The sequence below is a fragment of the Oryctolagus cuniculus genome, chromosome 17 (genome assembly GCF_964237555.1).
Source record: "Oryctolagus cuniculus chromosome 17, mOryCun1.1, whole genome shotgun sequence".
In the NCBI taxonomy this organism is placed as follows: Eukaryota; Metazoa; Chordata; class Mammalia; order Lagomorpha; family Leporidae; genus Oryctolagus; species Oryctolagus cuniculus.
Genome location: NC_091448.1, coordinates 10,669,558 through 10,686,879, shown reverse-complemented (window position 1 = coordinate 10,686,879; position 17,322 = coordinate 10,669,558). Strand labels below are relative to the sequence as shown.

The 17,322-nt window shown below is 40.3% G+C and overlaps 1 protein-coding gene across 1 annotated transcript in view; it reads right to left on the bottom strand.

Moving 5' to 3' along the window:
* Positions 1–17,322, bottom strand: part of ABCA9 (ATP binding cassette subfamily A member 9) — a 77,843-nt gene that overhangs the window by 33,242 nt on the left and 27,279 nt on the right. Inside the window, 9 exon segments of the mRNA XM_051825137.2 lie at positions 2,331–2,526; positions 6,431–6,550; positions 9,658–9,797; positions 13,949–14,039; positions 14,535–14,673; positions 14,891–15,010; positions 15,189–15,364; positions 15,740–15,850; positions 16,692–16,750. Coding sequence (XP_051681097.2) covers positions 2,331–2,526; positions 6,431–6,550; positions 9,658–9,797; positions 13,949–14,039; positions 14,535–14,673; positions 14,891–15,010; positions 15,189–15,364; positions 15,740–15,850; positions 16,692–16,750 — 1,152 coding nt within the window.

Sequence of the window (17,322 nt, the reverse complement as noted above, 5' to 3'; positions counted from 1 at the left end):
CATCATCTCTTCCAAAATGCTACAGTTTTTAGGATCTTTTATTTTGGATGTTATTTATTTAGTACATGTCTAATCACCCTCAAATGCTGAATGTCATGTCTGATTTAGTTAATATACATTATAAGCATTTATCAATATAGTGTTCCACAGAAGTGCTCACAAATATTTTTGTTTCTTTTTTATTTTATTTATTTATTTGAGAAGGAGAGGGACACAGAGAGCATGCTTGCACAAGAGAGATAGAAACAGAGAGAGAATCATTGTTGGTTCACTCTGCCACATGCCTGCAGAAGCCAAGATTGGTCCAGTGTTAAAACCTGAAAATGAGAATTCCATTCAGGTCTCCTACATGGCTGGTAGAAACCCATTTTAATTGAACAATCACTGCTGCCCCCCAAGGTTCCCATTAGCAGGAAGTTGGAGCCAGGAGCTGGACTGGGATTTAATCCTAAGCACTCTTCTGTGGGGTACATGCATCTTAACTTCTAGGCTAAATGTCCATCCTGCTCACTTATTTTTGAATGAATGAATGTTGTCAGCAGAGTGCTGATTTTATGCAAGATATGTAGTATTCAGTGATGAGGTTGAAGCTGTAGGGAAGTGCATGAATTCCTCAGTGGGTTCCAGTTATGGATGTGAAGCCAGTTGGCACAGAGCCTCAAGACTGTGATGTCGGGTCCAGTGCTATGAAGTAGAGGGTAAAGAAGCTGCCTGCAGTGCCAACATCCCATACGGGAACCGGTTTGTGTCCCAGTTGCTTCACTTGTGATCCAGCTCCCTGCTAATGTGCCTGGGAAAGCAGCAGAAGATGGCCCAAGTCCTTGGGTCCCTGCACCCACATAGGAGACCCAGAGGACTCCCGGATCATGGATCTTGGCTTCGGATCCGCCCAGCTCCAGCTGTTGTGGCCATTTCTGGAGTGAACCAGCAAAGGAAGCTCGCTCTCTCTCTCTCTCTCTCTCTCTCTCTGCCTCTCTGTAACTCTGCCTTTCAAATAAATAAATATTTTTAAAAGATTGTGATGTAGATATTCTGCTTGTGTTTCCAGCCTGATGATGGTAACATTAACCCTAACCTGAGTTTTTCAGCCTGCTACTAGTCTGCCCTATGGATTTCTGACCTTCCAGTCCCCACAACAGCATGAAATGACTACTTAAAATAAATTTCTGCATATTTGTTATAATAAAATCTGTGTGAAATTAATCTCAACCTTTATGTTTTAATTTTATATGTACATGAATAGTTAAAAATTGCTTCTTTCCTTGCCGGCGCCGTGGCTCAATAGGCTAATCCTCCACCTTGCGGCGCCGGCACACCGGGTTCTAGTCCCGGTCGGGGTGCCGGATTCTGTCCGGGTTGCCCCTCTTCCAGGCCAGCTCTCTGCTATGGCCAGGGAGTGCAGTGGAGGATGGCCCAGGTGCTTGGGCCCTGCACCCCATGGGAGACCAGGAAAAGCACCTGGATCCTGGCTCCTGCCATCGGATCAGCGCGGTGCGCCAGCTGCAGCGGCGGCCATTGGAGGGTGAACCAACGGCAAAGGAAGACCTGTCTCTCTGTCTCTCTCTCTCACTGTCCACTCTGCCTGTCAAAAAAAAATAAATAAATAAAAATAAAAAAAATAAAAATTGCTTCTTTCCTTAAATGACTATATGTTGTTGCTGGAGCTTATTTGAATTATTGTTGTATTTTGCTTTGCACTCTTTTTTTTTTATTTGACAGGTAGAGTTATAGACAGTGTGTCGCTCCCTTGCCCACAAAGGAACGACACTGCTCGCAGCTTATCGGTCTTCAGTAGACTTTTAATGAGAAAACAACAGCGACAGAGAAAGAATGAAGGGAGGAGAGTGGAAAGAAAAAGCCCCCTCCTTCCTCAGCACACAGCTTATATACAAAATCCGGCCAATTGCAAGCGGGCTCAAGTCGATGCACGGGACACTCCAATCTGCTATCTGTTCACACAGTGTGCATGCGTCCTCGGGCCAATCAGATGAGGTGTTACGCAGCAGGCAGGCTCACCGCGCGGTCCTCGGCGCCATCTTGTTGTTTACAACATTCTCAACTCCTCTGGAAAGTCCCAACCATGGGAAAGCATTGCCCTAACCGAAACTAGCAACATCCGCCTTGTGATAAAGACACAGCAACAGCTATCAGACCGACCTTGACGTGGGGGCTCCATGGCTGCGCACCCCATGGAGCCCCACACAGTGAGAGAGACAGAGAGAGAGAAAGAGAAAGAGAGGGAGAGGGGGAGAGAGAGAGAGAGATCCTCCCTCCGCTTTGCACTCTTACTTTGAGTGCACAAACCAATTTTGAAACACTCAGATACTCACATTGCCAGCAGGCTTTTTCTTTCATTCTTTAACTTTAGGAAGCGAACTTTTGCTATAGCACAGAGCTGCTGCCTCCAGAGAGCCATGCCATTGATTGTTCTTGTTTCATTTAAGGAAGACAAAACTTGCCCCAGCTCAACATGGCTTCTCGTATCTTTCAAGTGATCACTTTGTACTTGTTCCTGAATCCCACCATCTGAAACATAAGATCAATAACTTAAAATGTTCCATTCTAGTTCTTTATTATTTAGCTATACTTATGATTCTCTTTTCATCCAAAGTTGTCCTTGTTAGTATCTTGAGAAAAAATGCAAGTAATCTAATTCTTGCCATTATCCGAATAATTATTGAATAAATAGGAAAGAAGAAAATGTATTGTTATATGAAAAGAAAATCTTGTGTTTCCTGAAAAAAAAAAAGCTAACCATTTGTGGTTTTATTGGATTCATTTTGTTCTAGGGAAGTCAATGAAAAGAAATTCATAAACAAATTTATTTATTGTAAGAGGTAAACTAATAGTATTTCTGAGCAAGGTGGGAGAATTAGTACATATAGAAGTCTCTCTTCTCCCTTCCAAGAAAATAAAAATGGTAGAGTTGTAATATAGACATGGTTAAAATCAGGATACAAGTTATCTCTTTTGAAGCGAAGCATAGAGTTAATGATTAGCTCTAGGCATACCAAACACTTTAAGTCTAGCCCCTAAGAATGCATCAAGCTTATAATTTCAAATACAGATTAAAGAGGGATTAAAAATTTTGATCAATCAAAGAAAAGCAGAAAATGACAAACATGAAAATAAAGAACACAGTGAAGAGTGTACAAAGTACAAGGGTAGTAAACTAGAAATAAGGAAATATCTTGGAAGCAATCAGAAAGTAAAGATGGACCAGCACTGTGGCATAGCGGGTTCAGCTGCCACGCGCAGTGCCAGCATCCCATACGGGTGCCAGTTTAAATCTCAGCTGCTGCACTTCCCATCTAGCTCTTTGCTAATGTGACTGGGAAAGCAGTGGAGGATGGCCCGGGTGCTTGTCCCCATGCACCCATGTGTTGAGACCTAGAAGAACTCCTGTCTGTCGCTCCCCCTCTTCGTGGAGGAACGACACAGGACCCTGCGCTGTTCTTTTGTCTGCTCGGCCCTCCCCGGGTTTGCTGCTGGTTCTTCCCGGGTTGGCTACTGTCCCTTCCACCTCCATGGAAGGGCAGTTCCCCCTGGCCACATTCCCCACTTCCGCAGGGGAGCGGCACACCGCCGGCCGGCTTTCTCGGGGGGCTGCACAGGTGTTCCTCAGATAGATGTTCCCCTTAGATGTTCCCGGTGCATGCCGTCTCTCTCCTCCTTTATAGTCCTCCTCTGCCAATCCCAACTCGGCTGCCCACACGCCGAGTACGCTGCTCTCCTCCAATCAGGAGCAGGATCAGCTCCTGGAGGTCATCACTCAAGTTGGCAAGAGGCAGCTGCGTAGAAGCTGTTTTCTCCTCTCCCAGCGCCATATTGTGGGAGAGCAGATGCATAGAATAAGTCTTAATTCCAGTAACTTAGTCTAGTCCGAGTTGCTCCCAGTTGCTCCCCACAGATCCCCCTTTCTTTTTATTTTTTGGCGTTGATACGCGCCTGTCTTCGGTGTCCCGCGGCACACACTCTGCTCTGCTTGCTAGAGTTGCCACAGGTTCTTACAAGTCCTATCAATCAGGCAAACCGAATCCAAGCCCTCTCATTGCCATATTGTGGGGAGGCCTATTGGTGTTGATTCGTGCCTATCTTCGGTGACCTGCGGCTCATACTCTGATCGAGCCGCCTGCTGGTGATTACCGCCTTAATAATCAGGCAGACCGAATCCAAGCCTTCTCATTGCCATATTGTGGGGAGGCCTATTGGTGTTGATTCGTGCCTATCTTCGGTGACCTGTGGCTCATACTCTGGTCGAGCCGCCTGCTGGTGCTTACTGCCTTACTAATCAGGCAGACCGAATCCAAGCCTTCTCATAGCCATATTGTGGGGAGGCCTATTGATGTTAATAACGTGCCTGTCTTCGGTGACCTGCGGCGCATAAGCTGCTAGCCGCCCACAGGTGCTCACCACTTCCCTAATCAGGCAGACCGAATCCAAGCTCTCTCATTGCCATGTTGTGGGGAGGCCTTTCTATTTCTCTATTTCTCTATCTCCGGGCATTCCTATTTCTCCTATTTTACTTCTATCTACCAGCATTCCTATTTCTCTCATTTTACTTCTAAACTTCTGTTTCTCTTATCCCTGCAGCTTCCCGGCGCCCGCCCCGAGGCTGCTTCTCGGCACCTCGCCCCGTGGCAGCTTCACGGCTCTGCGCGCACGCTCCGCGGTCTCCACGCACTTCGCACCCGCACCACGGCCTCGCGCCAGCCCCGCGTTCCTTATCTATTCACGCCCCGTGCTCTCTCTGCACGTGGCGGCTTCCGCGAGTCACACAGCGTAGCTTACGTCTCCGCCACTAGTATTCAATCCAAGTTCCCCGGACTAACCTGGCGAATTCCAACCTGGCGGCCCACGTCTCTGGTTCCAGATCTTCGCCTCTTGCTCCCCGGGGTGACTTGAATTCCAAGCTGGCTTACGTCTCCGCCTCGGCCTGCACTCGCAGCTTCATCCTCCCTAACATTTTTCTCTACCCGGTATGTTTCCCTAAGTTTTCTTCCAACAATATTCCTCCCTAATTTCTCCTGGCTTCTCCCCACAGTCCGCGTCCGAGTCTGTTTGTTCTAGCTTTCACTTTCGCTTTCGACCTTAGAGATTTCTCCCAGCTTCCCCCCGTAGTCCGTATCTGAGTCTATGCCTAGGCTTTCAATAGCTTCTTCCGGCACCTTTTTCGTCCGGCTTTTCCCTAGGCTGTTTGCTAGTCTCTCTCTCCGGTAATTTCCCACTTCTTCCCGTTTCTTCCCTCCTAAGTTTCCTATCCGTCCTAGATTTCCTATCCGAGTCACGGCACCATTATGTCGCTCCCCCTCTTCATGGAGGAACGACACTAAGCCCTGCCTAGGCTTCATATCCGAGTCACGGCACCATTATGTCGCTCCCCCTCTTCGTGGAGGAACGACACAGGACCCTGCGCTGTTCTTTTGTCTGCTCGGCCCTCCCCGGGTTTGCTGCTGGTTCTTCCCGGGTTGGCTACTGTCCCTTCCACCTCCATGGAAGGGCAGTTCCCCCTGGCCACATTCCCCACTTCCGCAGGGGAGCGGCACACCGCCGGCCGGCTTTCTCGGGGGGCTGCACAGGTGTTCCTCAGATAGATGTTCCCCTTAGATGTTCCCAGTGCATGCTGTCTCTCTCCTCCTTTATAGTCCTCCTCTGCCAATCCCAACTCGGCTGCCCACACGCCGAGTACGCTGCTCTCCTCCAATCAGGAGCAGGATCAGCTCCTGGAGGTCATCACTCAAGTTGGCAAGAGGCAGCTGCGTAGAAGCTGTTTTCTCCTCTCCCAGCGCCATATTGTGGGAGAGCAGATGCATAGAATAAGTCTTAATTCCAGTAACTTAGTCTAGTCCGAGTTGCTCCCAGTTGCTCCCCACACTGTCTGCTGGGTTTGGGCTGGCCCAGCCTGGCTGTTGAAGCCATCTGATGAGTGAACCTGAGGATGGAAGATCTCTTTGTCTCTTTCTCTCTCTGTTAACTCTGCCTTTCAAAAAATAAAATAGACTTTTATAAAAATAAAGAGATAAAGAAAGTAAAGACAATACTTTCCAAGAAATGACAATTACAGTAACAGCAGATCTTTCAACAGCAATGACTGAGTCCTGAAAACATTGGAATAATATCTCCAGAATACTGCAAGAAAAGGAATCATCAATGTAAATTTGAATTTTCTTTATTTATAGTTCTTACATTTGTATAATATTATAACACATAGTTATTATATGCTCAATGAAAATCTAGTGTTGCATATTGCTTTTTTTCATAGAGATATATTTCCTCTCTGCTTTATTTCCCCAAGACACCCTGAATCATAACATCAATAAACACATAAAATGTTATGGTTCAAAACACACTTGCAAGATAAAACATTGCATGGAAAAGTGAAATTCAAGTTTATTTTCTCCTTTTCCTTTCCTTTTTTTTTTTTTTTTACCTTTTTCATCAATAGTTGATTTTCCTTCTAATTTGAGGAACACCTCATTCAGAGTTGTCATGGAAACACCATAATTCTCAATGCCTTGGTCACAACATCGATCAAGATCTCTGCAAAGTTCTAAAAGTGACACAAAAATAGATCAAAAGATGTAACTTATAATGATGCTGGTAATAGCTACATTTTGCAAAAATACAAAGCATTGGAAATAGGCCAAATGCATTCACTAGAAACAAAACTGCATATAGGTTTTCTTTCTTTTATAAAATGATCTATATTATATGTTAGTTTCTATGTTTTCTTTAGTATCAAAATCTAAACATTCACTTTTTCATTATTAGAAAACTGCATGTTTTTTGGAAAAATGTATTTTATTTACTGTATTTTTAAAAATTGTTTTATAAAATGGAGCATTTAATTTTAAACCTTGATATACCAAAGATGCTTTTCCAAAGAACTGAAATTCGTATTTTCATGTTAGCATTAATTGTTAGGGAACTTTAATGACCAATTAAAAATTATAGAAGTAAGTGTCACAGAATCTTCCCTAGTTCTAAAAAACATAAAGGACAAAATCTGTATGTAACTTTGCACCCTCCCTCCCTTCCTACTCATGTCTCTCTCCTTGAGTCTTAGAAGACTTATGAAGAACAAGCAAGCAATTTTAAGATATTTTTTTCCTCTAAAGATGTCATAAATGACCTTTCAGCATTCAAGGAAAAATGCAAGTTGGGTAAAGGGTAAACTAGTACAAACATTGTAATAAATCAAAGGCTTCTGTCTTAACTGTGTATTTGTGATTTCTAATTCTTCAATCCGCCTAAGTGCTGGTTCTTTTTCAGTCTTGCTCTAAATGGCTTATTCCCTTTAGAATACATTGAACAGCAATCAGATAAAATTTTATTGTGTGGTCTTCATAAAAATTTCTGTTTTCATCTCATATATCCCAAAGACACTGTATATATCTAACTCTCTCATAATTCACTGATTCTAAGGTGAGTGCACCTCATCACCTTTTAACATATCTGGAATGAGAATGGATCATAAATGATTCTAGATCATGTTCTTAAAATTGAGCATTATTTGATTTTCTTTCTTTCTCTGTGGGACATCCTGTAGTTGAGGGTGTCTTTTTCCTTTTTTTTTTTTTTTTTTTTTTTTTTTTTTTTTTGACAGGCAGAGTGGACAGTGAGAGAGAGAGACAGAGAGAAAGGTCTTCCTTTGCTGTTGGTTCACCCTCCAATGGCCGCCACAACTGGTGTGCTGCGGCCAGCGCACCGCGCTGATCCGATGGCAGGAGCCAGGTACTTCTCCTGGTCTCCCATGGGGTGCAGGGCCCAAGCACTTGGGCCATCCTCCACTGCACTCCCTGGCCACAGCAGAGAGCTGGTCTGGAAGAGGGCAACCGGGACAGAATCCGGTGCCCCGACTGGGACTAGAACCCGGTGTGCCGGTGCTGCAAGGCGGAGGATTAGCCTAGTGAGCTGCGGCGCCAGCCGAGGGTGTCTTAAACCTGGTAAATTACTACATCCAACTATTATCTCAGGTGATTTGTTTGTATTTAATATTTCAATAATAAATTAGAATATATTAAATCATTTAATGCTCATAACAATCTGTATAGAGTACTGGTATAATCCTCCTTTTTATGAAAGAGGAGGCAGAAGGACAGAAAAGCAATATGACTTGTCAGGATTATACAGCTGAAAAAGGGCACAGGAGGCATTTCAGTCTAGGACATTTGGCTTTAGCATCTGAATTTCAGTCCTTACACTTGATTGTCTGGCATGGTTTCTTTATGGATCATGATTTTGGCAGGCTTTTGGAATTAACCATGCAGCAATGACATTATTCCTTAACTTTGATAAGGAAAGTACATTTATATGAGCTGCACTTAAAAAACGAAAGCAGTCCACCTCAAAAGTCTTGGGAAATGGGGTAGAGGAAGCTTGAAGGCATCAGTTTCCCAGGCTTTTTTATTTGCAGCAAAGCTGTAAACTTTATAAGGTGTGACAGCATGCAGGCCTATTTTAATTATATTCAATAACTTAGGTTATATCATTTTGTTACAATGTTTATAATACAACTGATATATATGATTTCCCTGGTTCTTTCAAAAATCTGCTACTGTTTGCACAATACTTTTCCTATCCTGAATACTCTCTCATTCATTCCTAAAACAAATTTTACAAATAAAGCTAATATTAGCTTGATACTATCTTGTAACTTTTTAAAAAAGATTTATTTATTTATTTCAAGTCATAGTTATACAGGAAAGGGAGAGACAGAGAGACAGGCCTTCCATTGATGGAGAGAGAGAGAGAGAGATCTTGCATCTGTTGGTTCACTCTCTAATTCTCTAGATGGCCACATGGCGGGGGTTGGGCCAGGCTGAAACCAGGAAACAGGAGCTTCTTGAGGGTCTCCTACATGCATATTAGTGTCCAAGCACTTGGGCCATCTTTGGCTGCTTTTCACAGGCCATTAGTAGGGAGCTGGATTGGAAATGGAGCATCTGGGACACAAACCAACACCCATTTAGGATGCTGGCTTTGCAGGTTGCTGCTTTACCCACTACACCACAATGCCAGTCCCTATCTTAATAAAACATTTTGTCACTTGAAGAATATTCAAATATAGAAGACTTGGATTAAATGACGGTGAATATCAGTGATGACAGAGGAAAAGACTAGAAGTGACCTTGTAGCAAAGAACATTAAATGAGTAAATGCATGGTGCCAGGTACTAGCAAGAATTAAAATTAGTCATTGGGGATGACATTGTGGCACAGTAGGTTAAGCTGCTGCCTGCAAGGCCAGCATCCCATATGAGCACCTGTTGGAGTCCTGGCTGCTCTACTTCCAATCCAGCTCCCTGCTGATGTGCCTAGGAAAGCAGTGGAAGATAGCCCAAGTGCTTGAGCCCTTGCACCTACATGGGAGACCCAGAAGGAGTTCAGGCTCATGGCTTAGGCCTGGCCCATCCCCAGTCTTTATGGAGATTTGGGGAGTGAGCCAGCAGATGGAAGATTTCTCTCTCTCTCTCTCTCAAGAGATTGCTCTCTCGCAAGATTGCTGTCACTCTGTCTCTCTCTCTCTCTCTCTAACTCTGCATTTTAAATAAATAAGTAAATAAATAACTCTTAAATTAGCCATCATTCTTATCACTATCATTTATTTTTAGTAACACCACTGCCAAATCATTCTGTGGTCTCTGTATTTTGTTACCTGGAAATTTGCATGTTCTTTCCAAAGGCAAAATATACACAAGTTTTTCTTTACTTTGTGCTGTTAATTTGGCATCAGGGATCTGCTGTTTAATTAGTGTTGCTATATTTTCTGGATCACACATTTCATTCAGATGCAAACTAACATTTAAAAAGAGCAAGTTAAAGTTATTTTTATTCAACGCTATCTCTAAAAACAATTTCATAACTAGTATTATGTACTTGTAGCTTAATTAATATTTATGACACAAGATGTATAATTTATTAGGAGAAACCTGATCTAAAAATACTAATAAACAATTTAATCTGCATACATGGCAGAGGAACTAGTGGCAAGGGATGTTTTGAGTCAGAAAAATTAACTCAAGAACTGTTTTTTGGAAAAACAGAGATATTCAGTTAAATCTTGGCAGGGTTGAGGTGAAAAGAAATGCACAGTTTTGTCTCCACCTATTAAAAAACTCAACCTTGAATTACCTTTTCCAGTAATGTATCCCTTCTGCTAGAACTTGAACATAGTAAAATAGAAATGGAGGTAACTTGGTACAATCATTAAGAACATAGTCTTAATCTCAATACTAATGCAGATTTCAGAGCTCAGACAAGTTGTTTAACATCTCTGAGCACCTTTTCCCATCTGTGAGATGAAATATACCCAGCTCTCAAAAGAACACATACATACAGTATTCATTTTTTTCTGCTTTTTTTCTTACTATCATACTATTTGTTGAACTCTTAACATAGAATTAATCATATGTGTATAAAGTTAATTGAAAATAGATCTTAGTGAAAAATAGGAGTGGGAATAAGAGAGGGAGAAGGAAATGGGGTGGGAGTGCGGGTGGGAGGGTAGGCATGGTGGGAAGATTCACCATGTTCCTAAAGTTGTAATTATGAAACGTATGCAGCTTTTAATAGTAAAGCTGTATAGTTCTGCATACATTCCTATGGATTCACTTCCAAGGGTACAATTCAAAAATTTGCCATGGGGGGCTGGCACTGAGGTAAAGCCACCACCTGCAGATCCTGCATCCCATATGAGTGATGGTTCTAGTCCCAGCTGCTCCACTTCTGATCCAGCTCTCTGCTATGGCCTGGGAAAGCAGTAGAAGATGGCCCAAGGCCTTGGGACCCTGCACCCACATGGGAGACCCAGAGGAAGCTCCTGGCTCCTGGCTTCAGATCTGCTCAGCTCCAGCCATTGTGGCCAATTGGGGAGTGAACCAGTGGATGGAAGACCTCTATCTGCCTCTCCTCCTCTCTCTGTGTAACCCTGACTTTCAAATAAATAAATAAATCTTAAAAATTTTTTTCCATGGGACGTCAAATCCCCACAAACTGGGGAGAGGGCTGGAAGAGGGGAAGCATTTTAAGCATTAAAGTGATTGTAGGGATAAGATTGAACATCAAAGTGATCATATAGATAGGGTTAAGTGTTAAAGTGATCATATAAATAGGATTAAGTGGTTGGTAATAATAATAGAATTAAAAAAGCATGAATGCTCCAACATGAGAAGCAGTCCACACAGCACACTTGTAGAAAGACAATCACTTAAAGCAGCACTCTGACCTCAGAACCAGCCCTTAAGCATTCTAGTCTGGATAAAAAAGCCCACGAGAACATTTCAGGCATGGAAAGCAATAGAAGACCCTGAGAGACCAGTGATGAAGTTCCATCACTGTCTCCCATGTGAGAGATCTGGATCATGTTCTTAGTTCCTGGCTTTGATCATACCCAGAGGCTGTTTCAGTCATTTGAAAAGTAGGACAGTGCCTGGGTGCAATATTTCTTTTCCTTTCCCCCTCCTCCATTCTTCTCCCTCTCCATCTCTCTCTCTTTGCCTCTCATTAACAACAACAAAAAATATGTGTATGAGATAGCACAAGACCTTGAGATAGAGTTGGTGCTGTGGCATACTCAGCCTGCAGTGCTGGCATACCATGTGGGTGCCTGTTTGTAGACTGGCTGCTCCTCTTCCAATCCATCTCTCTACTAATGGCCTGGGAAAGCATTGCAAGATGGCTCATGTGTTTTAACCCCTGCACCCACATGGGAGACCTGGAAGAAGGTTCTGGCTTATGGCTTCATCCTGGCCCAGTCCCTGCCATTGGGACCATTTGGGGAGTGAACTAGGGAATGGAAGACCTCTCTTTCTGTCTCTCTGTTTGTGACTCTGTCTCTCATATAAATAAATAAATCTTTTTTTCAAAAGCTGTATATATGAAATACATGAAATTTGTTCACTTTAAATAAATAAATAATTTTAAAAAGACCTTGCAATAAGTAAATTCTCAATACATGTTAGCTTATTATCATATTTTTGTCCAACATTTATTCATGTGAAGCCCAGTCTGATTTTTGTTAAGAAAATATAAAATTCTTCATAAAATTATTGGATTTTATAAACGCCATTATTAGTCACATCAATTGAAATGCACTAGGTGATAGTGTGATGGGAACATTGAAGTAACACCTTGACAGTAGGGACTCCATTTTGGAGTACTAGAGACTCCATTCTGGTAAGGCACATCCACCCCCACCCTACCCCCCCGTGAAACTCTGATCTGAAACTATGATCTAAAATACTCGGACAACAGAAGTCCACTACATCACACTTGGTAAAGCATAGAAACCCCCTAGCATGATCACTCAAGCTTGGAAGTGGATCAGCTGCACTTGGATTAATGATAAAAATGTAATTTGTCTATGTCCTATATATGATTTAAGCCAATACCTGGATTAATGTCAGGATTATAACTGTACTTGTTAAGGTTGTAACTGGTATTGTCAAGATTGTAATTGACATTATTTTCACATAGGTTTTAGGTTAGCTTGACCCTGGTAACCATGTATTCCTCCCTGATCATAGCAGCTGTGTATTCCTCTCCAGATTTTGTGGGTTTTGCCTTTATAAATGCTGTTGCTGTGAGCCTGAGTCCAGAGTTCTTTGGGGCATGAGCCCACTCTCAGACACCAGCAATAAAGGACTGTAAAATTTATCAGTGTGTGGCACTCCTCTGTCAGCACTTGATCAGGCACAACAACATCACAATTGACAACAATGTCACAAATGACAAACTTAAAACAATCATCCTTTTTAAACTTCTATTTAAACAAGAAAACAGTAGTTTCCTTAAAGGAACTTGTAGTTATGAAGATATAAAGGATCATGTTATAAAAGAAGTGAGAGAGAGACACATTAATTCAGGTGAGTACTTTGTACCTTGTCAAGTATTCATTCAATATTTTTTAGTCTTAACTGAAAACTAGGTATTATTATTATTATTATTGCTATTTTACAAATGATGTTTCTGAGGATCAAAAAAATTAACTACATTTTCTAAAGCAAAATAGAGCTTCCAGGTTTCCAGAAAAGAAGATGCTTATTAAAGAGAAAATATTTAAGGAAAATCTTCCAGGAACAGAAAGACATGGACTTGGTTAAATGGGTTGGGGAAGGGCATCTTAGACAGATGTCCTCCCTCAAGCAGAAACATGCCTAGGGAATAGTGAATGGTTTATTTTAATTGGAAAGTACTAATGAAATTAGATTTTAACAATAATGATGGAATGATAAATTTGATCAGATTAAGCACTCCCAATTGGCAAATCCATTTAGCCACTGGCAATGAAGTGATATGAATTATTTTTAAAATTAATAACTTAGCAAGAAGTTTAGTAAGCACTTCATATTATACCTGTAATCTTGATACTAAGAGACTGGCAGATTGTTAAAATTCTCTGACATATGGTTTTCTGATTTGTCAAAGGTGGATGATAATAGTACTTAGAGTTATTTGGAGGATATTAATATTCTATATGTAAATATCTTAGTACCTAAAATACAGTGAACATTTAATAAGTAAAATATCACTAATAATGATAATAATTATTTTCATGATAAGGAGAAAAAAGAATTATGGGGAAAATAAAGATAGGGAAAATTAAGAGGAAGGTTTGAAATTGTCAGGATGAGCAAAAATAAACATATTAAAATATGATAAGAGGAGCTGGAATATCAATAAACAACTCATAAAACAATATATTATAAAAACATTTCCACCAAATTTCATTTAAACTGAGATTAATCATCTCAATATCCTCAAGGTCTATAATTTCACATACTCTACATTCTTGCTAAAAAAAAGGGGGACCAGGTGTGACAGTTCTAGCATAGCTCTCTTGAAATGAACTTAGTAGATGTGTAATCTATATTCATATATTGATATTGACATCATCTACCCTACCATTTTCAGCATTTCCAACATGTTTCCAATATTAATAGCTATACCTTAAATGGTAGCCAATACCCCATTTCTTCTTCAGGAATAGGGAAAAACCTGCACACTTCAGCCTCCCATTGGATATAAACACCTTCCTATCTATTTAGAAAGAAGCAAAAGATAAATTGCATTAGAAACTTATTCTTTAACTGTTTAAAAAAGAGTGACTCCATTAAAAATAATGTATTTTAGGAGCATGACACACTAAAATAGATATGTTGTAATTCTGCCCTTATGTAAACCACTTTTGCAAGAACTGCAGTGATACATTGTTACTTTATTCTCTGGCATTTGTGGAAGAAAATCATACATCTGAAAGATAAGTCAACTGAGATTCACACTAAACAAAGCAAAGTATACATTTAAGAGTGTGCTATGCATTTTACAAATAGTAATCTGCTCTGCAATGGGACCAGAATACTTCTATGGGATCAAAGTATGCTGGGATGCAGACACTCAAATCAATGAGAGCAAAATTCTCTCTTTTTAGTCAATGGCAATCACTTGTAAGACACAGCTATGGATCATATCCATTCATATTCCACATAGTTCCTAATTCCTCACTAATGTACATAAAAGAAAACCAAAAGTTACCAGCCAGAATGTCAGCCTCATCCATGAACTGGGTACTGAAGAGAATTACTTTGTCTGATTTTCTCTCTTTTAGGAGATTCCATACTCAGTGCCTTGAAAGAGGATCCAATCCAGCAGTTGGTTCATCCAAGAGCAAAACCTGGACAGTAGGTAAGCACATGCAATAATTTTTTTTCCTTTCAGACAAGATTTTAGAAAAATCAGTACATTTAAAAGCATTTTGGACAAATATCATAGTACTTAACATTCCACTGCAAAAGTTCTTTCACCTTAATCATTTGCAAATTAAATGTGAGCTGATAAAATATTTTTATAGCCATAAATCTGATTTTACCAGTTATTCTAGTTTGATTTACCTCAGGATCTCCTAAAATGGCAATCCCAAAGGTTAGCTTCCTTTTTTGTCCACCGCTTAAAGTTAGAGCAAGTATGTCTTGTATATTTTCCATATCTAAGCCCCTCAAAACTCATTGTACCTAACCAAAAAAAGAACATTTATTCCAAAATCCAAGATATTTCATATAAAAAATACTATCACTTTTCTATGCTTAGTAATGGCTTTTTGTCTAATGATTAGATAACAAATTGTGTAGAAATAATACAAACACATTCAGAATTTCTCATGGTTATGTGACATGTAGCAAATTCATATACCTCTTGCTCCACTTCATGTGGTAGAATCCCTTTGATTTTAACAAACAGCCTGAGGTTTTCTTTCAAAGTGAGAAAGCCAAACTGCACATTGGATTGTGGACACACTCCAGTGAACTTGCTGGCAGTTTCCATGTGAGCCATTTCTGATAGTGTGTGATTATAAATGGTGATCGAACCTATAAGCAGAAGGTAGAAAGTTACCATCAGGACAATGTGTCATGTTCCATTTAAAATATTTTAAGAGAGAAAATGACGTATGCCAATTTCTAGATCTACTTAAACATATTTTACATATAGGAATACATCATTGATAAAGAATTTAATGTTTACAATAATATTTGTTCTAGTCAGAATCCCTATTGGTAACTGAATAGTCAAAAATTACTTATGAAATATTTAAAACATAAAAAATATTTTTCTAAACACACACAATTCTATATAATATTAAATAAACTTCTATAATTTTTCTCTTAAATACATGATATAACAGTAATTAATAAAATTGCAGTTAATTCTCTCATGTGCTTGTCTTTAGATAATTATCCTCTCACCTTATGTTGGGACTGATAGCCCACTGAGTATGTTTAACAGGGTGGTTTTCCCAGCTCCACTATGACCAAGCAGGGCAGTGATCTGGCCTTCATATATGTCAATCACCAGACCTGGCATGATGGAAGACCATTGAGTTCACATTCTATGATCTTTTTATAATTCTTTGTAGCATAAATATATTTGATTACCAATATTCAAAATAAAATCAATCTTAAACCTCTTTTAAAATTGTGTCTCAGATTATATATATGTATATATATTTGTAAAATTTATTTATTTGAAAATTAGAGTTACACAGAGAGGAAGGAGAGGCAGAGAGAGAGAGAAGTCTTCCATCTGCTGGTTCACTCCCCAAGTGGTCGCAATGGCCAGAATTGTGTCAATCCGAAGCCAGGAGCCAGGAGCTTCCTCTGGGTCTCCCATGTGGGTGCAGGGGCCCAAGGCCTTGGGCCATTTTCTTCTACTTTCCCAGGCCATAGCAGAGAGCTGTATTGGAAATGGAGCAGCTGGGATTTGAACCTGTGCCTATACGGGATGCCAGCTTTGCAGACAGCAGCTTTACCCACTATACCACAGATACCAGCCCCAGATGATACATATTTCCTAACTATAGTGCCACCAATGACATGTAATTTTGTGATTAACAGGTTTCATTTTTGATAAAGACAGTTTTATCATTAAAGAGAGGCTGACTATAATAAAAAGAGCTTTAGGATTTGAGCATATAATAAAAGGAAAATAAGAAATTTTATGATGTTTTCATGTATCTTTTAAATCCATAAGATTCTAAATGGTACACCTACCTTTTAAAATTGTTATACAAATTTTCATTTACTTGGAAGGGGACATAATGTGTTCCAAAGTCAAGATATCTGTCCCTGTAATCTTTATCAAGGTGATACAGCATGAAGCAGAGTCATTAAGCAAACAGCCATGTCAAATATAAATTACCTTTCAAAGCTTCTACTTTTTCATGCTTTCCTGCATATTCTTTTGTAAGATTTTTGATTTTGAAAAACAAGGGAAATGTTTTGAGGAAATGGACAGAGGGTTGATAAACCAAGGCTTTGAGGCTGTGAGGCAACCTGAGAACTCTTTTCTTTCACATAGGCACTGGCAGAAGAATCTAGGGCATGTCATTTGACGTGATACCCTGATCATTGTCAGCTGAACGGGGTACAGTATCCTCGGGGTGGGGAGGGATAGCTAGCTCGTGAAAATATTTTGCCACAGGATTGTTACAAATGAGTGGGTAACAGGAAAGCTGGAGATGGTTAGGAGGTACTAGGGTGGAGAAAGGAAGTCATACCCCCTCACAGAAAAATTAGGGCTTTGGATCAAATTTTTGGATAAAGAGCTAGAAGTATACCCCTCATCAGCTTTCAATCAATTTAATTTACTCAAAACTCGCTGAGTTTAGTTTGTCAGTAAAATGGGGAAGACAGCATTAGCTTTCACGTAGAGTTAATTTGTAGAGTGCATAAGATAATACTGCAGAAATCAAAATGCATAGTACAAAGCAAACCTCCAAATAACATGAGAGCAAAGGAAGAAGAAACAAGATTAAAAACAAAGATTTTAG